The sequence below is a fragment of the Eptesicus fuscus genome, chromosome 23 (assembly GCF_027574615.1).
Source record: "Eptesicus fuscus isolate TK198812 chromosome 23, DD_ASM_mEF_20220401, whole genome shotgun sequence".
Classification (NCBI taxonomy): domain Eukaryota; kingdom Metazoa; phylum Chordata; class Mammalia; order Chiroptera; family Vespertilionidae; genus Eptesicus; species Eptesicus fuscus.
In genome coordinates, this window is record NC_072495.1 from 23,742,849 (window position 1) to 23,768,745 (window position 25,897).

The 25,897-nt window shown below is 58.4% G+C and overlaps 1 protein-coding gene and 1 long non-coding RNA gene across 2 annotated transcripts in view; one reads left to right on the forward strand and one right to left on the reverse strand.

The window, feature by feature from the left end:
• Window positions 1–285: 285 nt before the first annotated feature.
• The window catches only part of MN1 (MN1 proto-oncogene, transcriptional regulator), a 41,493-nt gene continuing 15,881 nt past the window's right edge, over window positions 286–25,897 (reverse strand). Inside the window, exon 2 of the mRNA XM_028146805.2 lies at window positions 286–467. Coding sequence (XP_028002606.2) covers window positions 286–467 — 182 coding nt within the window. The remainder of the gene's footprint in view (window positions 468–25,897) is intronic.
• On the forward strand, window positions 7,654–8,620 carry LOC114231878 (uncharacterized). The gene is made up of 2 exons (XR_003617874.2): window positions 7,654–7,753; window positions 8,246–8,620. It is a non-coding gene; the product is annotated as an uncharacterized LOC114231878 (long non-coding RNA).

Here is a 25,897-nt window from a genome sequence, read left to right on the forward strand (position 1 = left end):
CACTGGTAACATACTGTGGCAGACAGAGTTTCTCTTTAAAAAAAAAAAAAACGGTTTGAGGTTGTTTTTCTTTTTTTTTTTTCCCTTTAAATTAACCCTTTCCGGTCCATATGCCACTACGCAGGTACCAATCTAGAAAATAATTCATTCACTCAGCAATAGTGGCCCTCTCAAATTATTCGAGGGGTGGGAGTGGGACGGGGTCGGGGTCGGGGGAGAGGAGAGGAGAGAAGGGGGGAGGGAGGGAGGGAAGGGCCTGGTGGGGGAGGGGGCATCCTTGTCGATTCAAGTGAGGGCGGCCACGAATGTCCCGAATCTGTTGGAAATATCAGAGTGCAGGGACCGCCAGGTGGGCACGGAGGCTCGGGCCTTGGCATCGCCCACGTCGTCTGTGCAGTGGACAGACAGGCACTGCAAATGGCTGCCGGGCTGGGCTGCGGAGGCCTTGTTCGCGGGGAGGTCATGGGCTGTGGAGAAAGAAGGAAGAGAGGGGTTAGCTGCACGCTCGGCTCTGCAGGAGGCCCTGGGGCGGGCGGGGGATAGGCTGGGAGAGGCATGAGGAGAGAGGCAGCATCCATGGCCTCTCGTCGGGCCTGAAGGCATTCTGAAGAGATCTGGAGACGTCTGGTTAAAATCTACCCCCGCTCTTGCCTCGGATTCGGCTGTGAGACCTCAGCCAGCGGAAGTCCTCCTGCTGGGTCACCGCTGGGCACCCTTGGGAAGTAGGACTGTTGGGACGGATAGACTCGGGGTTTGCTCATCTCTGATGAACTAGAGTTCCCAAAAGATTAGCTGGGCCTGAGCCACGTTGGGGAGGTTTCCTGGAGGAGGGGCATCTAAACTGGGCGTTGCAGGATGTGTAGGAGTTCGTCAGATGCAGTGAAAGGGTGTTAGGGAACACTGTCCAGGTCCAGACCACAGCCTATCCTCTCGTGGTCTGGAGGCAGACACGAAGGTAAGCCGGAAGCAAGCTCCAGAAAGACATTTGCTAAGGGTCTGCCATGTGCTGGAAATTCCTTAACAAGGTGCCAAACTGCTCAGTGCAGTGAAGACTGAAAGTCCGGATTCCCCCAACCAGACCGATGCCCTTTGCCCATCCCCAAGTGCTGTACAAAGGGACTTTGGGTGATAAGGGTGAGGGAGTCTATTCCTCCCTACACCCTTAGCAAAAGAATCCCTTCCATTTCCTTCCCACTCGGTCACACGGCACCAGAAATATCACAGATGTCTGGGTTAGACACACTGGAGGGGAAGGTTGTTTGACAACCATTCACACCTTAGTATGAATTAGATGCAAAGAGCGCAAGACCTGGGAGTTCTGAGGCAGGGGATGCACAGAGCACTCATTATGGAGGAATGGAGGAATGCTCACTTACGGCTGCCTGGTGACCAATGGTTCTATTCTGAGACACACTGTATATGGACGAGCATTCTCATTATCCCTCTTTTAGACAGCCTGAGTCTCAGAGGAGAGGTGACCTTCCCAAGGTCACACAGCCCGGAAGGTGAATTTCTGACTCGGCAGACATGAGGAAAGCTGGGATTGGGGGCCCACGTTGGGCCAAGAGAGCACACCCAGATACTGAACTCCATACCCAGGGCCCTGTGCCAGGCAGGAGTCACCTCGCCCGTCTCGCCTCTGGGATTAAGAGTGAGAAAAATCCTCCCAAGAGGGACGGGCCCAGGCAGCCAAGGCCAGGCTGTGACTAACCGGGTCTGGGGCCCCCACCCTGGAGCCCTGGAGACACCCAGCTTTGGGATGCTGGGAGGAGCTTGGGCTGGAGAGGAAATTCTCTCCTTGGCTCCTTCCCTCACTCACGCCATGCATAGGCCTTTGTGGAGCTCCGACCAGGTGCCAGGTGTGTGCTAGCCCTGCGGATCCAGCAGGAAACCAGGCAGACACTGTCTTCAGCCCCCACCCCCGCCCCCCGAGGAGCCAGCGTCCATAGCCCAGTCACTGTGGAGCCACAGGCTGGGGGCTAGAGTCCCAGTCCCACCACCCTGTGCCGAGGCGCCTGCCACTTCCCCTCTCCCGGCCTCCGTTCCTGGTTGCTGAAGTGGGGGTGACATCCTCTCCCCTTGGGGCCTTGTCATCGCCTGGTCTGCAGCGAGATCCCCAGACAGGGCTTCTGGGACTGTCATTCGTATCTGGGGAGGTCAGAAGGCGAGGGATCCTTGCACCCATCTAGAGGCCCCCAAGCCTCGTCCGCCTCCTTGGACATGGCCAGACGGACACGGTCCTGTCCGTGACATTGGAGCCTTCGCCCCGCTTCACGGAAGGAGAAGCTCAGGCGGTGAGCCTGGTTAGTTAGCGGTGCGGCTGGGAGGCCACGCACCCCAGAGCCAGGCTTCCTGGGGAGAAGGTAAGCCGGAAGCAAGCCCCCTCCCACTCAGGCCCCCCTGCACACCGTGAGCCCTGGGTTCTAGCCATGCGGGCGCACAGCCCTCACACGTCGGCTTGGGGCCCACGCGGTCTACGCCCAGTGACTCCACGGCTCAGCACCCCCAAGAGGAGTTCTGTTCCAAGCACTGCAAGATCTGGATTGGCGGGAGGGATCGCGTCTGCCAAAGAGAGCAATTCCAAGAGGGGTTCCTGACTTCACTTTTCACGCACGATCTCCGGGAGCCGACTCAGCAATGCGTGTGCCCATTTCACAGGCAGGAAACCAAGGCCGCTTGCCAATGTGGGCACCGCCAAAGGAAGACAAGGCCCAGACCTAAATGGGCTCCTGTCCCCTGGTTTTCTTGCTCAGTGGCTGCAGCATCGGCATTTCCCGAGCTACAGGGAGGCTTAGGGACTCTTCTGCCACCTGGGTTTGCTGAGTGATGGTTCCAGAGGGACCGGAATGGCCAAATTTTCTCAAGATGCTCTATTCCCAACGCATAGACGGCTCCGATGCAGCCAGACACCGACACCCGAGACAGCTGCTCTTCTTGCACGGGGTGGTGGATTTTATCAGCACACAGCGGAGCCCTTCCGGGTATTATCTCCTCCCTTCCCCTAGCAAGCCCAGCAGCGGGGTGACCCTTCCCCCCACGTCACAGGAGGTCCCTGGGGCTCAGAGAGGGTGAGGGGCTCGCCTGATGTCACAGAGCACCGGCGTAGGATTCCCCAGCTTCTGCCCGGGATGAACGAGGGAGTGTGGTATCCACAGGGATTATTTTTTTCAAGAGGGAATATTATTCTTCGGTTCTTGACAACCCAAGCATGACCAAACTCATCCTCCCGCCGGATTCATTCCAGCTGGGGGGACCCGACACGCCCTGGGACCGCGGCTCCCCCGGGCTGCCGAGCGGCTGCCGATAAATCAGTCCCGCGGAAGCCGCCTCAAGTCGGGGCCTGCCCCAGCTCCGAGAGGCCCTCGTCCCTGCTCCTGGGGCGGCAGGCAGGCCGGCCCCCACGGCAGGACCCAGAGATAAACCGCCCCCCTCGCCAAGCTCCCCGGGTTGTGGGGGAGTGGGGAGCCCTGGGGTTACTCGGCGCTGGCACAGGCAGACACCGTGGAATGTGATGGCGTTGTCGTGTTTTCCACGTGTTAGCTGTCAGTCGCCCCCATCGGACTGGCTGCCTGCGGGAGGGGCTTGGTATGTTCAACACGGCACCCCACGCACCGCAGGCTCTCGGCTGGGGGGCCCGCGCACTGACTCCGAAGAACCTTCCTCCCCACTTGACAGATGGGAAGACTGAGGCTCCACGGGGCAGGGAGCTGTCCAGGGGTCATCTAGGGCCAGGGTACCACCCAGGAGACCTGCCCTCTCCTTTCGGCCCAGGATTCCTAGCGGTGGGGCCAAGGTGGACTCCTGGACACCCCCAGACCTGGGCAGCTGGTCCCTAACTGCAGGGCCTCCGTTTCCTCATCTGTGACTTAGGGTGGTGATTCCTGGCGGGCCCTGTGCGGAACAGCTGGGGGAGACCATGAAAAAGCCCATGATGCTGTGCATGCGGGGGGGTGGGGGGGAGCCGTCCCAGAGGCAGGCAGTGCTGTCATCAATTCAGAATGTACCCCCCTGACTGTGCCTCACCCAGGCAGGCAGCACAGGGGAGAGGCGAGGGCTTCCGACTCACAGGACGGAGCGCCTGCCCAGCCAGGAAGGACTCTGGGACAGTTGGAAGGACACCTTCCCATTGGCCAGAAGGGACCGCATCCGTCACCACACAGGGGCAGGGCCTGGTGCTGGGATGCCCTGCTCTCCCGCCCCTCCAAGGCCCTTCCTATCCTTTCCTCACGGGCACAAGTCCTTGCTGAGCCATCCAGCCCCTTCCCAACACCCACCCCCTCGCCGGACACCCCAATTCCTTTCTGTCATTCCTGCCACCGACGTCGTATCACCCTAGGGAGGTACCGGCCGCCTCCCGCTCACCCCGCTCCCATCCCGAGACCTGCTTGGGATCTTGTCCCCCGCGCTTCTCCATCCACAGCGGGGACAGTGGCTCCCATGAAAGGGAGAAGGACAGCCCCAGCCGGTGCCAACAAGGCGAGCGCATGAATAAGGAATGCGAGCCCGTCCTCGCTCAGGCCTCACCGCGGAGGGAGGGTGCCTGCTGTCTGCGGGCGCAGGACCCGGCTCCCATCACCTGGGCTCTCAGGGCCTCCGTCCGAGAAAAGGGGGGACATCACAGGACTGGCGGTCCTGGAGGCAGGTCGGAGATTAAGGTGAAGTGATCCGAGGAAAGGGCTCCGAGCGCTGCCCAGCACAGAGCGCGCGCCCGCCGGCACAGGGAGCCCTGAGATGTTGACCGGCCTGCAGCCCGAGTGGAGACCCAGGGGGGCGGCTCAGTGACCCTTCTGCTGGCCGTGACCGGGGTGAAGGGAGAAGGGACAAGACTGTATTTGTTGCCCTGACCGGTGTGGCTCAGTGGGTAGAGCATCGGCCTGCGGACTGAAGGGTCCCAGGTTCGATTCCGGTCAAGGGCATGTACCTTGGTTGTGGGCACATCCCCAGTGGGGAGCGTGCAGGAGGCAGCTGATGGATGTTTCTCTCTAACTCTCTATCCCTCTCCCTTCCTCTCTGTAAAAAAATCAATAAAATATATTTTTTTTAAATTAAAAAAAAAAAGACTGTATTTGTTTACCTGGGGACATCTCCTTGTTCATTTCCACCTGGAGATGCCGCCCACGGAGGGGGCCAAGTTTCCTTTCTTTTATATATATTTTTATTTTGTTTTGTTTTAATCCTCACCCAAGGATATTGTTCCATTGATTTTTACAGAGAGTGGAAGAGAGTGGGAAAGACGGGAAGAAATATCTTGTGAGGGAAACATAGGGCCCCGGCCCGGGAGGAGCCTGCAACCGAGGTACGTGCCCTGGACCGGAGTCGAACCCGGTCTGCAGGCCGACGCTCTGCCCACTGAGCCAAACCGGCTAGGGCTCTTTTTTCGAGTCCGCAAAACACGGCCATGACCACCTTTGCTCTGTATTCAATATTCCCGGGACCGGGTTCCCAGGTGGCTGAGCCGCGTGGCCCAGGCGTGGTGAACTCGTGGGGGGGGGGGGGCAGCTGCTCGCCCCCCTGGCTGACAATTGTGCCTCTGGGATGTGCAGCCCCTGCTCCGTCCTCGAACCCTCACAAAGGGGACTTCTGCCTGGCCTCCTCCTGACCCCAACTCACCAGAGGGGAGAGTGGAGGTGGTGGAAGTCAAAAGTGGGCTCCAGCGAGCGCCCGGGCCAAGGATTCCCTGGGTGCTAATCCCGGGTGGGGGGGGGGGGGGGGGCCGAGAGATGGGGGTGCCTGGGCAAGGTGTTGACTCAGGCTGTAAAGGGGAACCTACTTCCCGGGCTGTTGGAGGATTAAACGAGATGATGCGGGTGAAGACGTAGCAGGCGCTGAGCCCTCGGAAAAGCTTGGCTGCTCTTGGGATTATTCCACCCCCTGATGTCGAACAGCCCGGGGCTTTGAGGGCAGCCGGAGCTACTGGGAGTTTCTTCGCCTCCAAACGGGGGCCCAGAGGCCCGCCCCACCCCCTGCCCTGGGAGCCTGGGAGGGTGGGGGGCCAGGGTGCAATCCCAGGCAGAGCAGGGGAATTAGAATTCCAGGGGTATTTTTAACTCCAGGCTTACGTAAGGAGCAGTGTGGGCCCCAGAGCACAATAGCGGATGACTCTCGCCCCACTCACCCTCGCAGGATTCCGACAAAGGCGAATGTATTTTGGTTTTTCCTTTATTTGGACCTGACCGGGGGAGACGCTGGTATCTGTGACAGCTGCCACTCAGCTGGGGGGGGGGAGGGGGGAGGAATAGGGGGCTGGGCCCCTGGGCCTAGAAGCAGAGGCGGGCCTGGGAGCCACAGGGCTGAGCCATGTCCTCTCGGCAGCTCTGTGTCCTGCAGCCCGGGAGTCCCTCAGGTCCCCCAGACACATCCATGTCCCCAGACACTCCTCGCTCCTATTCCCCATCTCCAAGAAAGGGCTGGGCGTTGCACCCAGAATGCACGACCCCCCAGGAGGACCCTCCCCGGGCCATGTGGGAGATGGGGACACCCTGCCGCCAGGCTCAGGGGCAGGAACAGACAAGCTAAGCTACACACAGGCAGCACCAAGGGGGTCTACTCAGCCACCAACCAAGCAGAGAGGCAGCAAACCCAAACCCCGCTCCACTCCTCCCCCACGCTCGCTCGGCAGCTCTGGGGGAGGCCCTGCTCTGCACGCGGAAGCCCCGATCCGAATCCCGCCTCCGTCTGAATCTCAACCCTACCCTTCACCAGCTCCGTGACCTTGGGCAAATGCAACCTGCTGAGCCTCCGTTTCCCCACCTGTAGAAGTGGACAAACACTCCCTCCTGGTGGCTGTGTGACCTTGAGCAAGTTACTCCCCCTCTCTGGGCCTATTGGGTCCTCTCCCAAATGACTGGGGGTGGATGGATGTACAATCGCCCCTACTCTTCCTATCCATGGGGGCGATGAGATTTTACATTCAATGTAGAGAGATGGCAGGCGGGGGGGGGGCTTCCAAAATCAGGGACACTAAGATGCCTTCAACTGAGCCCCAGAGACCAGCACCCAAATTCCAAGGATCGGGGACCAAGGGCCAGCAGCCTGAGTGACACTCCCCCTGGCCATCTCCTAGGGGCCTGGGGACTGGCCACTCCTCAAGCCCAGCTTTCTATCTGCATCCCCCACCCGTTCCGTGCCCTCCCATCAACGGCTAGCAATGGTGTCGCCATGACAACCGAGACACGGAACAAGGAAACTGGCCACACGTTCACCGGCCAGTTCCAAGGATGTCACCGGGAACAATGACCTTGGGCTCCGTACAGGCCGGGCTTCGTTCCATCTCATCAGATCCCCCCCCCCAACACCCAGGGAGAGAGGGCCCCACACTCCAACTCGTTTGACAGGACAGTAAACTGAGGTTCAGGGCGGGAGCGTCCCTGGTCCCCAGTCACACAGCCGGCCAGTGGCAGCGCCAGGGTCACTCCCACCCAGGTCTGTCTGAGGCCAACGCGTGTGGCTTTATCCAAGTCCCGTGAAAACGCAAAATGTCAGGGGCCAGCGTGGTAGGTCCTACCTCTCCCCGTTCTCTCGTCCCATCTGTCTTGTCCCCACCCCCCGTTCTTCCTCAATCTCTCTTCCCCTTGATCTCTCCCTTCCTCTCCCTGCTCCTCTCCTTCTCGGAGATCAACACTATTTTTTTTTTTTTTTTTTGGAAAGGGCCCTGACGCTCATCAGTGGGGACCCAACGCCCCGGGTGACCGAGTAACCAGAGGACAAAACCCGAGGCCCGTTCAATGCTTTCTCCGTGGATGCTGCCCGAAAGGTGCCCCATCGGCCCCATCGGATGGGGGCCAGCACAGAGCATGCGTGGGGACCCCGAGGGGCAGGGAGGGCCGCCCCGTCCATGATCGGAGGGGGTCCCTGAGACCCCACGTTCCTGGACTGCACCGGGGTGAAGGAGGAGCCTCCCGCCAGCACTGAGGCAGCTCAGCCTGTGAGAGGCTCAGCCAGGCCCCTGGAAGCTTCGGGAATTAATTGGAGTTGACTTGGCTGAGGGCAGCTGTCATTTAGATTGAGAACTGGCTGAGGGCTCCACTGAGGCGAGGCAGCAAGGGCATCTCGGGAGCCAGGCTGCCGAGAGCGGGAGGGAGTGGGGCGGGGATGCGGAGGGGGGCTGAATTCCGAGCCTCCCCCAGCCCTGAAGGAGGAGACACGCAGGGGGGTGGCGGAGGAGGACCCGAGTCCACGGGAGGGACCGGGCAGGCCCCTCTCCCCGGCCTGAGCCTGATTGGACTCCTTTTCCTGGTGCCTCCAGCCACGTGGCCAGTGACCCGTGACAGACGCAGCCCTGCGCACCCCCCGGGCCACTCCTGGCCTGCCTGCTGCTGAGATGTGACAGACTGGGGGGCTGGGGACAGACCCCCCCTCAGCCAGCACCTTCCTCCTGACAGCGGCCACGGTGGTGCTTGTGCAGAGAGAGCATTGCACAGCGAGTCCGGGGCGCCGGGTTCCAGCCTCAGCTCTGGGGACATTAACCGCTCCAAACCTCAGTTTTCTCATCCATGGAATGGGTATGAAGAAGTATATTGCTCATGGGGCCATCGGGAAGGTCCGGTGATAATGTAAAGCAAAGCACTTAGCACTCTTGCAGGCACCAAGGACGCCCCCAAGAAATGGTATACGAGCATGATTCTTACGTTTGTGCTTCTCTCCATCCCCGTCTCTAGCATAGCCGCTCCCACTCTGTGTCTTCTCACCTTCTTACCCACAATTCGCCCCACGGCACTGGACCCACCGCTGGGTAACCCTGGGAGGAACCCTGTCCCTCTCTGAGCCCCTAACCACCTAACAGCAGAGCCGACACCGCCCTGAGCTCCCGGCACTCACTCTGCCTGTCACCCGGTGAGCCACTCCACAGTCATCATTTTTATAAAGTAAGACAAATATACGGACGCATTTCTGCAGAATTAGAATCTCGTTGCTTCCAGCCCATTGGAGGACAGACCAGACTCCGTGACGAGTGTGAATTTTAAAAAACAAGTTTCTGAGGTGCCGATGCTCTGGGTGGAGGTTCTGGGGGGACCTCTGCCCTGCTCTCCCCGCCGCGACCTTTGTGACCTTCTCGTGCGGGGGTCAGCGGGGCAGAGTGGCGGGCTTACCCAGGCAGTTCCCCAGCGCTCTGCCCCATCCCCCAGAAAGGGCTTCGCAGGGGACAGTCACGCTCTGTGGAGAGGAGGTCTGTGACTCCTGCCTTGCAAAGAGGGGATGCCAGGCGTGGTACCCAGGTGATGCTCAGGATCCAGGTACCATCATTCCCCACACCTGGGCCGGGGGCAGCCGCTAAGGAGTCAATGGGCTAAAACCGTGGTCGGCAAACTCACAAATATCAACAGGACGACGACTGAAATTTCTTTGGAGAGCCACATTTTTTAAACGTAAACTTCTTCTAACGCCACTTCTTCAAAAATAGACTCGCCCAGGCCGTGGAGTTTTGTGGAAGAGCCACACTCAAGGGGCCCAAGAGCCGCAGGTGGCTCGCGAGCCGCGGTTTGCCGACCACTGGCCGCTAAAACATTACACGTGAACGTGTGTCCCCGTCTGCGTGCTGGGCTCCGGGCTCCGAAAGGCGACCCCAGCACAGAGCTCCGGGCCTCGTGGAGAAATATACCGGTAAACACCCAACAGCATCATGGCCCTCGGAGCACAAGGCCGCCCTGTGTCTCAGGACCCAGGGGACAGGGGGGTCCAGGAAGGCTTTGCACAGTAGAGGACATGCTAGGGGGAGGGGGTGCAGAGGATGAGTCCAAAGCTTTACAGTGGGAGAAGCAGAGGGTTGTTCCAAGCGCCCGTGTGACCAGGGGCCAGCTCAGGGATCCTGCTTTGGGGCCTGAGCGGACACGGAGGAAGAGGAGGCTGCAAAGCTCAAATGGAATCAGTCACGGAGGACTGAAGGCCAAGGAGGGCTTTGGAGCAGAGGAGCTACCTCGAGAGTCTGTCAAAATTGACAAGAGGTTTGCACCGGACCCATCCCGGCTTCGGCGCAGGACACCTGGCTGAGAAACACGCCCGTCCGTGGAGACAAGGCCCCTTGAAGCAGGTGATGGGACCAGGGTCCCAGCCCCACGGGAACGGTACTCTGAGCTCTGGTCTACCTGGGCCAGCCCCTCCTCCCTGGCAGCTCTCAAGTCAGACGCCTAGAACTCGGCCCCCAAGAAAACGTGGTCAGATGCCTACAGCTCGGGTCCTAATCCCAGCCCTGCGAGGTGCTGGCCCCTGCAAGGGACTCCCCGTCTCTGTGCCTCCACATTCCTGTCCCCCGTCCCTCCCCCACCCCACCCCTACACAATGGGCATCACCATCGGGCCCTGGGCATTAACGTCAACGAGTTCCTCTCTGAGGTTACAGGTGGGGAAACCGAGGCACAGAGAGGCACCGAGACGCGTCCCGGGTCATCCAACAGCGAGCAGGAGGGCTGAGGGCAAGTCACTGGATCGCCGCATCTCGGTTTCCCCATCTGTGAAACGAGACCAGACACCTGCTGTGGGAAGGGCCGCTGGGAGCAAGACATGTGATCGCGTTAACAAGCACAGACACCGGTCAGGGTGAACGCCTATCACGTGTCCATCCTGTTAAGCTCGCTAAGGCCTCACCGTAACCTTGGCGGAAAGCAAGCGCCTAATCTCTCAGCCCCAGTTCACAGGCAGGGAGTCTAGGAAGAGGTGGGCACACAGGGGCGGGGGCAAATGACTAGATCCACCCAGCCTCACCTTCTGTCAAGTTTTCCCCGAGACCCAGGACACGACACACCCTACAGCACCCCCACGCCCCACCCCCTGGAAGGATTTTGAGGATTTGCCGAGGTCTTGGGTCTAGAGAAGCAGCTTACGACCCGGTGCCTCCCCCATCCCGTGGCAGAGACCACAGCCCCTTGTCCCTGGGGTCCTCTGAGGAAGGCAGAACCGGACCCTAGAAAGACCGGGGGCTGGCCGGTGCTGCACCTTGGGGAAACGGAGGCCAGAGAAGGCTCCGTCGGGGGCAGGGGTCTGACCAGGCCAGAGGACTCCGGCCTGGCTGCCCACGCCCGCACCCGGTCCTGTCACACGGTGTGACAACGGAGGACACGGTCACCAAGCGGCGGCACCACGGGCCTGCCGGCTCCCCCCTCTCGCTGGACCGGAACTGTCACGTCTCCCTTCACCTACCTGACTCTTCCATCGTCCGTCTCTCCACACCCCTCAGTACTGGAACGCCGGGCGCTACCCGCAGCTTCTCAGACCTGCCCTGCTCTCCGCCCCAGCCTCTAGAATGTGAGTTCCATGACATCAGGGGCCTTGTCTCGCCTATGCACCACTGACACGTAGTAGGTCCTCAGCCCATATGCTGACTGCATCAATTCCGGGGAGCAGGAACTCACCCCTGACCCCACCCCAGAAAAATCACTGGAATAAGGGAGACTCAAACCACAACCCCTGGGCCTCCAGACCGACCCGAACAGGGGCTTTTCAAGGCTGCAAAGCACCAAGGAAAGAAGGCCTCTTCGGGAGGTCTGCTCACCGGCACTCCTCGAAATGTACCGAGAGGCCACACCCTCTCACACACCATCCAGAAAGAGAGGAGTCACCTCCACCGCTGCTCTGAACCCCAACTCAGCCAACAGACTCTGTTCCAAGTGTTGAGGTCAGACGATGAGGCCAGGGCCAGGCCAGGCCGGGATCAAGACTCCCGTCTCCGGCCTCCTACTCTCCCATCCCATCCCCCCGATGAAAGCTCTGGATCATCCAAGTTCACAATCTTCAAAAAAGAGGCCTGGACGTGCAGTGACTAAGAAGAACAACGAGAATAATAATAATAATAACAACCACCACCACCATACCTAAGTAATGATCGCCTGCTATGTGGCCAGCCCAAGCCTCCGTCTTCACCAGCGTCTTCCTTCATTCTCACGGCCACCTACAATGTACGAGTTCCTGTCCCCCTTTTTCCCGATAAGTAAAGGGAAATTCAAAGACCCGAGGGGACCCACCCAAGGTCATACAATCGCGAAGTGACATCATCCTCTGAGAGCGATAACTGGCATTCAGAGCACTCAGCACCGGCCACGCAGACTTTCACAGTCCTCACCCCAACCCCACCCCTCGCCTCAGCCTACAACCCAATCCCTCCCTCCCCCACGTCTCTCCGGCCAGCACAGTGGGCAGATCCCACCACCCCTTGCCCACAAGGTGGTGGAAATGGTGGCCGGGTGTCACCTGGATAGCCGGACCCCTGAAAGGAGGATGGGGAGAGAGTCTCAGGGTCCGAGACTCCAGTAGACAGACAGAGGCTTGTAGGGCAGCCATTTCCAGGTGGAGAAACTGAGGCTCCCAGACAGCAAGCTTTCCCACACATAAATGGCCAGAGGAGACCCGGAGGCCCTCCCAGGCAGGCCCGAAGCCAGGTAGAGAACCACGTGGGTTCTGGTCCCACCTTGGCCTTTTCCCCGCTGTGTGACCTTAGACAAGGCACGTTCCCTCTCTGGGCCTCGGTGTCCCTGCAATGAGGGCAATAATCCTTCCTTGGACAAAGAACACATACCAAAAAGAAAAAAAAAAAATGGAAAGATGCTGCAGGATCAACAGTAAAAAGGGGTGATTATCATCACCACCCAAACTCCACGGCACACACCTGTTTTTAACTTGCTCTTCAATATGGCAATGACAGGGGTGTCAAGTCCGGAGAATCATCATGGTCCGTTCCATTCATTGAACAGTTTCTCTTTGCCGAGCACCGTGCAAAGCACTTTCCAGGTATGAACTCGAGGGCTGGCAAACGACAGACAGCCTGCCACCTGAGTTTTGGTTTTGGGGGGGGGGGGGGGGGTGTTTTTACAGCCTGTGAGCTAGGAATTTTGTTTTTAGATTTTTAATGATCGAAAAAAAATAAATAAAAAGGGTATTTCATGACAAGTGAAAATATGAAATCCCACTGCCAGGGTCCATAACGGTTCACAGTACGCAGCCACACCCACTCACTTGTACGTCGTAGAAACTTTTCCATGCCCGGGGCAGGTAAGTAAACGTGGCAGAGACCTGATGGCCTGAAAAACTGAAAATAGTTATCTAATCCTTTAAAGAAAAAGCGCGCTGACCGCTGCAGTGTTAACTCGTTGGAGGGCCAACGTTGTCCCCATTTTACAGATGAGAAAAACCGAGGCTCAGAGAAAGGAAGTGATTTGACAAAATAAAAATCTCACGGCTGGGAAATGGTGTTGTTGGGGGTTGAACAATGGGGAGAAAATAATAAACCTTGGATTATCATTTCTGGTCTGGAGGTCCACTGTTGGAATATTCCAGAAAGGCTCTGGGACAAAACAGTGTCAGGCTACCTCCTGGAAAAACCAAGCCCAGAGCTATAGCTGAGGGCTCCCGGATATAATAAGGACAGGGGAGAGGGGCTGTGTGGGAGCTCTCGCCTGGCCCTCCCCAGCGCGCGCTCTGCCTTGGGGAGAAATCACGCCTGTGGGTTTCAGCGCTGGTGATGGCGACATTCGTGGGGCAGCTCGTCCCCAGCTGCCCGCAGGCCCGGCCCCGGGCCCAGTGAGCACCAAGTCAGCCGGTTCTCACCCTATTGCTTTGCTGCCTCCCGATAGAGAAATTGCCCAAGACTAATTGCAAGTAATGTTTCATTTTATCAGGGATAATTACATGGAATTAATTCAGCTTCTCCCTGGAAGCACTTTATTACCGTTGGCTTTCTGAGGAGCTGGGGTGCAAACCGAGGCACGCAGGCACGACTGGGGATGGGGACGGGGAGAGCGCGCTGAGGCGCGGGCTGAACGGGCCACGGGTGACACAGCAATGCTAACGGCAAGCGCCTCAGTGAGCGCCGACTGTATGCCTGTCCAAAATGCTCCGCGGCATGAACATCACTTAACCTCAGGCCACCCTGCAGGGGGGGCACGTGAGACGCCCCGCCCTCATTTATTGACGAGGCCACTGGGTCCCAAAGGGTCGAGGGCAGACATCTGTGTGCCATCCAGGAAAGAACGGGGCTCTGGAGGAAGCCTGCTTGGCCACTTCCTAGCGGCGTGATCTGAGACAAGCCAGTTCACTTCTTAGGCCTCAACTTCTCCATCTGTCAAATGGGACTAAGAATAGTAACCTGCCCCAGTGGCTTTGAGGAGTCAACAGACAGCACAGATAACACGCTTTGCACGGCGTTTGGAACTCAGCAAGCGCTCACTGGCGGCTGCTGTCGCTATATCATCATCGTCGTCATCATCATCATCATCATCATCATCATCGTCGTCCTCAAACGGTGCTGCTTGAGGCTGGGGCCTCCTGCCTCCCCGGGGCCCGGTTTGAGGCTGGGGTGGGGGAGGATCAGGAAAAGAATCAGGGGAAGGCCGAGCTTTCTCAGCCGCCCTAAGGAGGCCCCACACACAGAACCTCTGAGCCAAGAAGTACAAATGAGGCCCTGATCAGGCCAGGAAACCCAGGCCGCCCCTCCCCGGCCTCCAGCTCCCCCACCTGGCCCCCCCCCCCGGGAGCCCCCTCTGGGGGCACAGGCTCCCCCGGGGCACCAAGAAGGAAAGGGGCCCGTCTCCCCCAGCTGCTGTTGTTGCCAGCCTCCCGCGGCCCGAGGCGGGTCTGGGGCGCCCGGTTCATTCAGCTGTTTTCGGGTGGCTCCAGTGAGTTCATCTCACCGCGGCGGAATATTAACCAGCTCCTGGGGAAACAGATGCCGGGCTCTGGTTTCAGAGGGAGGGAGGGCGGGAGGCCGCAGGCCGGCAAGGGGAGAATGCAAGTTCCGCTTCAGGCGGCTCCCAAGACCTTCCCAGGCCCAGCTGGGCCTGAGTCGTTGTCACGGTGACAGGTGACCAGAGCCCAAGAGCATGGCATCATCCCGTGCGAGCCCCCGGGCGGGCACCTTGAATGCCTCACTTCACTTAATCCAAACAGCCTCCCTACCAGGTAGGACGCCTACTACACCCATTTTAGAGACGAGGAAACTGAGGTGCAGAGGAACAACACGACTTTCTCAAAACCACACGCTACAAGAGGGCGCCACGATTAAAAGCCAGAACCCAAAACATCGCCTCCGCCCTTTTATCTACATGACTATCTCTCACCGCCCCGTGGTGCCCTCTCCCGGGCAGACACCGAGCAACTGGACCCCTGGGCAGACCTGGAGCTGCCAGCTGCTATGCCTGCCGTGTGCTCAGACTTCCCCCCACGCTGCAGAGCAACGGTCCACATTCTATTATTCTAATAGTCATCGCTGACATCCAAGAAGCTTTCTTCACCCCACCCCATCCCTAAAACACGTCTGGGTGTATGGCTTCCTCCAAGCGTCCCCATTCCGGAAGGGGAAACTGACCACAGCCAGTAGGGTGGGTCCCAAAGCCACTACCCCATTAAGGACAAGGCCAGGAAGCAAACCCTCCTCTGCTCCCCCCGTAGACCCCAAGTCCAGACTCATCCCACTTGCAACCGAGGAAGCTGGCCTGTCCCCGATTCCCTGGGAGCACAGAGAGGTGAGGTGACCTGCCCAGAGTCACACAGCCCTGGTTCCGAGGTGGACCCCTCCCAGCCCTCCCTGATTCCCACTGAGAACCCTCATACTCCTGGCTCTCCGGGGAGGCACCAATCACCCCCTGGGGTTTGTTCCCTTTGGGACTTCATTGGAGTCTATATTTTTTTCTCCATAATTAGGAATTAATAAGCTACACTAATAAAAGAGTAAGATGCAAATTGACCGTACCCTCACGACACCCACCAGCCAATCAGGAGTTAGTATGCAAATTAACCCAACAAAGATGGTGGGTTCATTTGCACATGCAGGCGCCGAGTGCTCCGGGCCTCTGGGCAGCATGGGAAGGCGGAAAGATGGCTCTGGCCGGAGCGAAGGCGGTGCCTGCAGCCAGGGGAAGGAAGGCCCATTCTTGCATGAATCTTCATGCATCAGGCCTCTAGTAATAATAATAATAATAATAATAATAATAATAATAACAGTTAATGTGTATTGACACTTAGCCAGCATGAGTCGTTGCTCATCGGGCTGTATGTGTGTGAGCCATGCAGTCCCTCGCCACAGAACCCCCAGGATAAAACTGCCATTACCCTCCCTTCACAGATGTGGAAACTGAGGCTCAGAGCTAACAGGTGTGATCATTACCATGCAGCCCTGTGTACTGGGGCAGCTCAGCCAGGGGCTGGCCTAAGCCACTGGTGGGCCAGGCCGCATGCCAGCCTGGCAAACCCGGCCCCCTCCACATTCTCCCGAGCCCATTTCACAGACCCTCCATCCCACATTGCCCTTGGGGAACTAACTCCCCAGGTGAAGGAGGCCAGGTGGACACGGCTCTGCACGGCTTCCCCTGTCTCCATGGGCTGGAGGCGTCTCCAGGTGGAGCAGCAGCCTGGACCAGTGGGGACAGATCCAGTGTTCCTGCCTGCCACCAACCACACCCACAGTCAGGTCCTTTCCCTCTCGGCACCTCACCCGCCTCATCTGTAAAATGGGTCCATAGAAGCAAGCTGCTTCCCAGGGGCGTGAGGATGCCGCGGCTGAGTCACGCTCGGCTCCCAAACTGGCCCCCCTGCCCCTTCCATGGCCGCGGAGTGGTGTTAGAAGTCCAAACGCCATCCTTACGTCAGGCCAATCCTCTTGCTTCTGGGGTGGGGGCAGGGAACCTCTGGTACTCGGGAATCAAGGGTTCAGAACAGGAAGGGCTGGGCCCTAATCCCACCTCTACCTGTTATCAGCTGGGATTTACCCAGACCTCCTGGGCCTTGGTTTCCCCAAAGTGGCACATCTCCTGGGAGGCTGGCACCTGAGCTCGGTCCCCAGCCCACCCTAAGTGCTCAGCACCTGCTGCTGAGACCACCGTCCAAGGCAGGCGTCCTCAAACTACGGCCCGCGGGCCACATGCGGGTGTTTTTGCCCTTTTGTTTTTTTTACTTCAAAATAAGATACGTGCAGTGTGCATAGGAATTTGTTCATAGTTATTGTTTTTAAACTATAGTCTGGCCCTCCAACGGTCTGAGGGACAGTGAACTGGCCCCCTGTTTAAAAAGTTTGAGGACCCCTGGTCCAAGGTGACATTCTTTTAAGGCAGTGGTTCTCAACCTTCCTAATGCCCCGACCCTTTAATACAGTTCCTCATGTTGTGGTGACCCCCAACCATAAAATTATTTTCGTTGCTACTTCATAACTGTAATTTTGCTACTGTTAATGAATCGTAATGGAAATATCTGTGTTTTCCGATGGTCTTAGGCGACCCTGCTATCGGTTCTCAACCTGTGGGTCGCGGGGAAGCTGCTGTGACTGCCCCACCCCATCCCTCACAGAGGAGTCCCGGGGACAAAAATCCCCTGACTCCGGTGCAGACAGTAGGACGTGCCCAGAACCCAGAGCAGGGGCTGGGCGCCAAGGGGTTAAGCTCGGCTCCGATTTCTCCAGGAAGGCAAAGACCGCAGCAGTGAGCAGCTGAGGCCGCCCCCTGCTCCCTGCCGCCTGAAGCCTGACCCCTGACATTTCCACTCCCGGGCCGCACTTGCATTTAAAAAAGGGAAGGCAAAAAAAATCTCACCATCCACAGGGACCAACAGGTTCGATAGAAAAGTGGGGAGTGGCAAAGAAAGCGGGCGGGGGGGGGGGGCGGGGGGGCACTGCAGATTTCCTTTAGCAGAGTTCAGTTCATGCCCCAAGAAAAAATTTTTTAAAGAAAGACCTAGAAGGGCGCTGGAGGGGGACCCGGGGACTGAAAAAGGTGGCAGACGAGTTCTCCAGAACCGCCAGGCACCACTGTAATTTCTGATTAATTAACTCTGAGAGGGGCCTCTCTCCCAGGCCTTCCTGGGGGAGGTTCTGGCGGGCGGGCGGGCGGGCGCCCCGTGTGCAGAGAGGGGCGGCCTCTCTGGGAGGATTCATTGAGAGGTCCCAGGGGGAGCCCAATCCCCTCTCTCGAGGCCTCGCTGCAGAGTTAAAGCCAAGGATGATAAGGAATTTATCAAATGAGATTTACACAGGGAAACCCTAATTAAGAGGTTAGTCTCTGGTTTAATTGCCTTCAAACCCAGGCAGGCCAGCCCAGGCAGATGGATTTCCAGTCCGACCTCATTAAAAAATAATAATAACCAAACAGAATACAGAGTAAAATCCCAAATCCACACACTGCGGCGAACAAGTGGGGGGAGGGGGGGGGGGGCGGGGTGAAGGGCCAGGGCCTGGCCTCACCCAGAATCCTCTCGTGCCCCTGGCCTGAGACCCCCCCTGGGCCTATGGCCCTTCCCTCGCCCTCTCCCTCCTCTAGTGAAATCTGGTGGTTCCGACTCCCTGCTCCTTCAGGCCTCTCCCCCCCCCACTCCCGCCTCCCTCGCCCCCAGCCCCTACTCCCCTTGAAGCTGGCATGCCGGAATATAAATTGGAAGCATGCATGCCCCCCACCCCACCCCAGGCGGACGCCACATACCAGACAAAATGACTGCAGGCCTGGTCATGGGGGTTAAGAATGGTTTTTGGTTTTGGCCAGGAATGTGGAGGGGCCCAAAGGAACTGGCCCGGACAATTGTTCCAGGAATGAAAGGGAGAGAAGGGAAGAGAGGAGGGGGGCGACGGTTGGGGAGAGAGAGAGGGGGGAGAGAGAGAAAGAGAGAGAGGGAGAGAGAGAGAGAGAGAGACGAAGTGAACACCTGGGAACCACAGCCGGAGATGCTTTTCTGTCCCCCAGGGCCTGGCAGGCAAAGAGTGGATGCACGGGGTCCTTCACACTCAAGGGAGTTGAGGCTGTACCCCAGTCTGGGCAGAAGGAGGGTTTGGCTCCCTACGCATCCTCTTCACCCCAACCTTGTTGGATTCAACTGTAAACTCATGCTGGAGGTGGAGAATCGGAAGAGCTTTCTTTCCAAAAGCAAAACCCAGGAGTCCCCAGCAAGCAGGCTGGCGCTCCGTCACGTGGGTTTGGGGAGAGACAGAAGCAAGAAGAAGAGCCAGCCCTTCCCGGTCTGTCTTTTCTGTCCCAAGAGGCCGACCCAGGCCGGTGACAAAGGAGCAGGTCATCGTTATCGGGGCTTCCCCCAGCCGGGCGCAGTTGGTCAGGGAACGCACCTGGTCTGTCTCGTAACTGCCCCCAGGACCCATGGGGCCCACGTCACCGTCTATGTACAGAGCAGGAGTGACGCGTGTTCTTTTACATGCTATTAGCATGGTTGCCGTGATTTTCAGAGACGCTTCCCAGCACCCGCCAGGGGCCGGTTTTCCAAACCCTATACAAACAGAGACTCTAAGAAGTGGGCGTACGGGGCCAGGGGATTGGAAACTCTAAGGGGCTTCCAGAAAAACGCTCCGTTTTCCAAAATCTCAAATCCATCTTCTCGCCGATTCACATCCTCAACCATCCAGCCACCTGGGGAACATCTGCCCGCCGCAACGGCCACCATCTCGCCCCTCCACGGCGCCCACGCTCAGCCGCCAAACACTCTACAGGCGGACTTCTCGCCGCCCACTGGGGGGCGAGGGGCCCTGTAAAGGGGCGCCCGCTCCCCCAATCTCTGCAGCACGCCATCCCTTCCCCTCAGAGGTCCCCCACGCCTCCCGCCTGGCCCGGGAGGTAGGGAGCATCTGTATTAGGTTAGGGTCAGTGACCTCTCGGATGTGCCAGCCACGGGGCCGAGTGCTTTTCATTTTCTCCCATGATCCTCACCATGGCCCTGTTCAACCCGACACACAGATAAGGAAACTGAGGCCCAGGGCGGTGAGGGATCAGGCCAGGGCGGGTGGGGGGGGCGGGGGGCAGAGCTGTTCCAGCGGAGGCCCTGGCTCCCTGAGGTCGGGATGGAGCGGCCAGCTCCCCGGGTCAGCGCTGGGTGACTCAGAAGGAAACGGCATCCTCTCACAGCCCACCCTGACGTCTTGGCATGCTTTAGGTGGTACCGTGCCCGTGTCAGGGTCACTAAGTCCTGGGCAAGCACAAGCCATGGAAGGGAGGAGCTGGCAGAGACCGGGTGTTGGCAACAGAGAAACGAGAAAAGCAGGCCGGGGACGAGGCGATCCCACGCCCAGGCCCCCCTCCTGTCTTCCCTACTCACCCCTACAGACATGTGAGCTGGGACCCTGGACCCACACCTGCCCCTCTGCAAGGAACACCCATCACCCCTCCTGGGTCTCCGTGGTTTCGGGGTGGCCGTGCTGCCTGATGTCTCCGGAGGAAGGGGCTCTCACCCCCCAGCCCTGGGGCCAGGCAGGTGTGCCCCCCTTGCAGCGGACAAAGCCCCTTTCTTCGCTCATTCAATCATCGGGCACCTACTGGCGGCTGAGCCAGTGCCAGGTGCTGGGGAGCGCTGCCACTTTGTCTTCCCTTCGGCCTCCGCTCCTACGTCAGAGCCACCTGGCCCACAGGCCGCCCCAGACCCTCTCTCCTGACACCCGCCAACTTCCTGTGGAACATTAATGCAATTGTCCTTTTTATCTCCAAGTTTTCAGGGTGATTCCTTCCCTCCCCCCACAGACAAGATGTCTGTTTTGCTCACAGATAAAGGTTCTGGCGCGACACTCCCTGTTGACAGGGTTCCTACAAGAGACCTGAATTGACCCATTGGACAGACAAGCAGACCGAGGCTCCATCACACCAAGCCACCTCCCAGGCCCGGAGGCCCAAGGCGCTCTGGCCCTTCGCCCCCGCGGGGAACAGATGGCAAAGATTTGAATAATCAACGACGGCCTGGCTGGCCATTGCCGGGAGGGGGCGAGACGGCGAGTTGGGTTTTTATTCCGAGCATCTGCTGCTAGGAAATCAGCTTCCCTTCTGGTCCGCGGTGGTTCTGAGCACGGGCTCCCAAGTCAGACAGGCCCAGGTGGGAATCGGCTGCACTCTGCCTCCCGGCTGGGAGGCCTTGAACAAATCGCTCTGCCTCTCTGAGCCTCCGCTTTCTCATCTGTAAAAACGGGGCTTGGCGTGATGGGTGCTCACTGGCCACAAACTGTTACGATTCCTTTTGCAACTAAGAGAGTCAGGGAGGAAGGAAAAAAAAAAAAAGAAAGAAAGAAAGAAACTTCCGCCCTCACCGGTTTGGCTCAGTGGATAGAGCATCGGCCTGCGGACTGAAGGGTCCCAGGTTCGATTCCGGTCAAGGGCATGTGCCTTGGTTGCGGGCACATCCCCAGTGGGGAGTGTGCAGGAGGCAGCTGATCGATGTTTCTCTCTCATCAGGTTTCTAACTCTCTATCCCTCTCCCTTCCTCTCTGTAAAAAATCAATAAAATATATTTTTTTAAAAAAAAAAGAAAGAAAGAAACTTCCAGAAGGTGGATGCCAGCCCGGGTCCCCCAGAGATCGGCCCCTGCTCCTCCTCAGGCCGGCCCGGCCGGGCCTGCACCTTCCTGTCCGGTGACCTCTGTCAGGCCCGGAGAACAATGCCTGGGAAAAGAAGGAAGCGCGGTCTCCCTGGGCCGGGACATAAATCACGGCCTGTCCAGATTAGGGAGAGGACGGACATCCCCAAGCCCTCTACCTGTGGCAGGCTGAGCCCCGCCTCGGGGCTGGAGCACCCTGTCCCGGGCGGGGAGAGGTCACCCCTGACCTAACCTGTTGGAAACGTGGCTGCCTCTTCAGAAGGGGCTCGGTGTGAAGAAAAAAAAAGAAGGAAACAGACTTTTTCTCACGGACTTTGAGCTCAGATTCAACCAGCATTAATCGCACACCTACTAGGTGCCATCTGGTCCCATTCCTCCTGGATCATCTCTAACCCCACACCTGCCCCTCCCTGTTTCTGGGGGGAAAAAAAACAGCCAGCGCCGTCCTGCCTTGGGGCTCCTGTACTTGCCGTCCCCCTCGTCCCCCTCGCCTGGAACTCCCTTCCTGCAAACCTGACAGGGCCGGCTCTGGCTGCGGGAACCTATTGTTCAATATCCAGCAACTCCGCAAGCAGGTTGACAGCTGACAGTTAGGTGGGGAGCTTGATACTGGCCGCGGTGGGGGTATTGACACCAGGGCAATCGGCAGACCCTTCCAGCATAACATCTCCCCTCCTCCCCCCCCCCAGAGAGCAGGTGGTTGATCAGTGACCAGCACGCCACGGGCTGGGTCCCTCTCATCCTTCGGGTCTCAGCTTACTGTCACGGCCTCACAGGGACCTTCCTGGCGGCCCCGTCTAGAAACTCACACACATCCATGTGAGAGAGACACATGGACTGGTTGCCTCCCGCAGGCACCCCGACCAGGGCCGGGAGCCTGCCACCGAGGTACGTGCCCTTGACCAGAATCGAACCCGGGACCCTTCGGTCCGCAGGCCGACGCTCTACCCACTGAGCCACGTCGTCCAGGGCTGGCCTCTACCTTTTAGATGCCAGGAGTACCCTCCCTCCTTTGCAGGTGTGACAACCAAGCACATCTCCAGACACTGCCAAGGGTCCCCAGAGTGAGAAGCAGAGCCAGGGCCCCCAGGATGGGGTGTTACCCCCCCCATCCCCCCCGCTGTTTGCAGCAAGGACACTGAGGCTGAAAGGGGTGCTGGGACTTGGCCAAGGGCCTCAAGTGGGAGCAGGGAGTGACTCCTCTCCAGCCGATTCCAAAGCGTTTGCTGTCACCAACCTTATCCTGCCCCTCAATGCGTCCAGGGCACGGCGCTCTGCAACCCCCACGGTGGCCTTCGGAGAGGGCGCAGGGGCTACACCTGTGTTACAGGTGAGGAAACCCACGCTCAGAGAGGCGAACCACCTGCCCAAGGTCACACAGCACACAACAGCAGAGCTGGGATTCGAACCCGGGCCTGCCTGGCTCCTAGTTCCCTCCCACTCTCACCCGGGACAGGGATGCCCACTCACGCTCAAGTTCGCGCTCCCTCTTGCTCTCACTCTCTCCGTTCAGCCCAAGCCTGCCGGGTCCCCCAGGCCCCGCCTGAGGCACGAGACACAGGGGTTTCCTATTCCATTGCCAGCCCCCAGATGGTTCACGGTTGGCGCGGGCTCCGGGCAGAGTGCTCCTCGGCCGGGGACCAGCTCATCGCATGAGTCCCTTCCACGAGAAGGCTGCCCATTCCTCACGCGTATCAGGGAATGTTCCTTCAGTGCCCAGGCAGAGCCGTCAAGGGGAAGATAAAAACCTAAATACCCCGGCGCTGCCATCCGCCGCCAGCCACCCCTGCCTGACCTTGGCTGGCCGCACACGCCGAGGTCCGAACAGGGTCTGACTACCCCAGACAAGGACGGCACCCAACCGTGAGGCCTGAGATGGTTGCTGCAGGAGCAGCAGTTCCAGCCCGGCCCTGCCCTATGACAGGATAACCTTTCCTGAGCAAGTCCCTCCCCCCCCCCCACCCCCCCCCCCGTGCCAGGCCCTGTGCTGGCTGCCTGATGCGCAGCCTGGCCTGGTTCCGCTCCAGCCTCAGCCACTCGATCCCTAAGGACAAGCCACCCGGCCTCTCTGCGATTCGTTTCCTCATCCCCAAGATGCGACCAGCAATAGCCGCAGTGTTACCGTGGCCTCTGAGGAGTCACATGACACTCCATATGAAACAGCTGGCACACAGTAGGTGCTCAATTAAAGCGGGTGCTGGCAGAGCACCTTCCCTGTGTCAGGCAGCCTTCCGCGTGTCTACTCACGTACGTGTGAACTCACTGAATCCTCCGAGCCCCATGAGGTCGGAACTAGTATCGTCCTCTTTCACCAACGAGGAAATGGAGGCACAGAGAGGTTAAGCAACCTGTTCAAGGTCACGCAGCTAAGAAGTGGCGTTGCTGGGGTGTGACCCCGGGTAATCTGGCTCCGGAACTTACGTGGTTAACTACATTATGATCATCCTATCAGTCCTCACAAGACTTCTATGAGGTAGGAACTTCCCCTCCCACCCACCCCCGCCTTTTTTTTTTTAAAGTTGTATCAAAGAGGAAACCAAGCTGGGAGCGCAGAAGCAGCTAAGGTCTCACAGCTCAGAACAGTCAAAGGACCAGGCCTGAAGCCTAGACTCCTTGTCTGGCGGGATCCGGTAGGACTGTGGTTTCTCCAAGGTCAAGGATTGTCTGCTATACAATGTCCACCTCCGTAAGAGGAAGGGGGACAGTGTTGCATTGCCGTCACCAGGAATGTATGTCACGGTGCTGTCTACACCAGGTCTGGAAACTTCCGGTATAAGGAGACCCCGGCCCCGGTCTGCACAAGGCTTAGCCCAGCAAACCCAGATCCTAAGCTCCCGGGTAAAGGGGGTCAAGACGCAGTGAGGGAAGACCAAGGCTGAGCGTCAGCCACAGTCCAGTCCTTATGCTGCCGCGGTCCTGTGTGACCTTGGCCCAGTGGCTCACCCTCTCTGGGCCTGGGATCTCCCCCAGCTGGAGAAGGTGGTGGAGAAGAGGCACAAACATGGGAGACATTCTCTCCCATTCTACAAGGTCCCCTAGACTTTCCCCTTGGGGCTATTTCAAGAGTGGAAACTATAAGCCGTGTGTTTCCGGGGTGGCCATTGCCCGGGACACGGCAGCTTCGACTGCTGTCACATCTGGACATCGGAGTTGCCACCCCAGGTCTACCCAGTATCTCCCCATGCACACACCCGGGCAGGGAACCGGGGTCAGCAGACACCGGCCCACGGCAGCCAGCTCCATACACTCTCCAAGCCTTTCCACCCGGGGCGGCCACACCGCACGCTTCTGCCGGAGTGCATGAAGCCGGCCGGTCTTCTAAGAAGTTCTGAGTTTCCACTCCTCCCAAAGTGGCCACATAGACCCTGGCAGAGAGCTGCCCCCCCTCCCCCCACCCACCACGGGTGCGGGGGGCTAAAAGCATCCTCTTTCACTGTCCTGTAATGGGAGGCAGAGGCATGGGGCAGGGTCTTCCCTGAAGAAGCCAGGGAGAGAGGGACTCACCTAGAGGATGATGGGAAATTCCCGGGGACCAGGGAGGTGAGCCTCCTGCTCAGGGCAGGTAAGGGGATGGGGGGCATCAGGCACGAAGAGCTCGAATTTTAACACCATCTTCCCTAGTTGTCGAAACCACCAAGTACCCCCAAACCCACCCCAGGAATGCAAGAGAGGAAAAACAAAATGTGGGCAGACCCAGGCCCCCCTCCCTGTTCTCCGCCTGAACGCGGACCGCGAAGTTGCAGAATCGCCATCCCCATCCTGTGCGCGGTCTCACTTCCAACTACCGTGCGGACGGAGGAGGGAGGGAAGGGCCACCGGTTTTTTGCAGGCTGAAAACAAAACAGATCCATTTTCCTCTAAAGTTTCAAATGAGACATGTTCCTGTTTGGGAAAAGAATTTCATTAGGAGGAAAATATCATATAAAAATACCCATTTAGAAAGAATGTGCTATTAATTCTTAGCACTCTATGCAGAAGAGAAAATTGCATTTTTATCTAAATGGTTTTTCTGCATAAGCCATTTACAATATTCTTTGCCTCTCTATATAATCGGCCCTTCTGCCATTAGGATGGGGGGCGACTGGGCAGAGGGCTGAGATCGCCCTCAAACACGTTTAATACATAACCCCAGAAAATCGATTCCAACAGGGACCTCAGCAACAGGCCCGGCGTGCCTTTTTTTTTTTTTAAGGAAGAAATAAATATTGCTGAGGGAGGTGGGGTTGGGGGGAGCCATCTGCTGATGGGAGAGGAAGGGACAAGATGGTTTAAGTTAAAAAGCAAATGCTCTGGATCCCTTTAGCCAGCTGTGAAACTGCAGCCGATTTGGGGGTGCACGATTGCAACCATTTGCCTGCCTGCTTGTGTGTAGAGAGAGGTGTGTGCTGGTACCACACACACACTCACACACACTCACACTCACTCACATACTCACACACACTCACACACACACACACTCACTCACTCACATACTCACACACACACACACACACACACACTCACTCACTCACATACACACACACACACACTCACTCACATACTCACACACACACTCACACACACACACACACACTCACACACATACACACACACTCACACACATACACACACACTCACACACACATACTCACTCA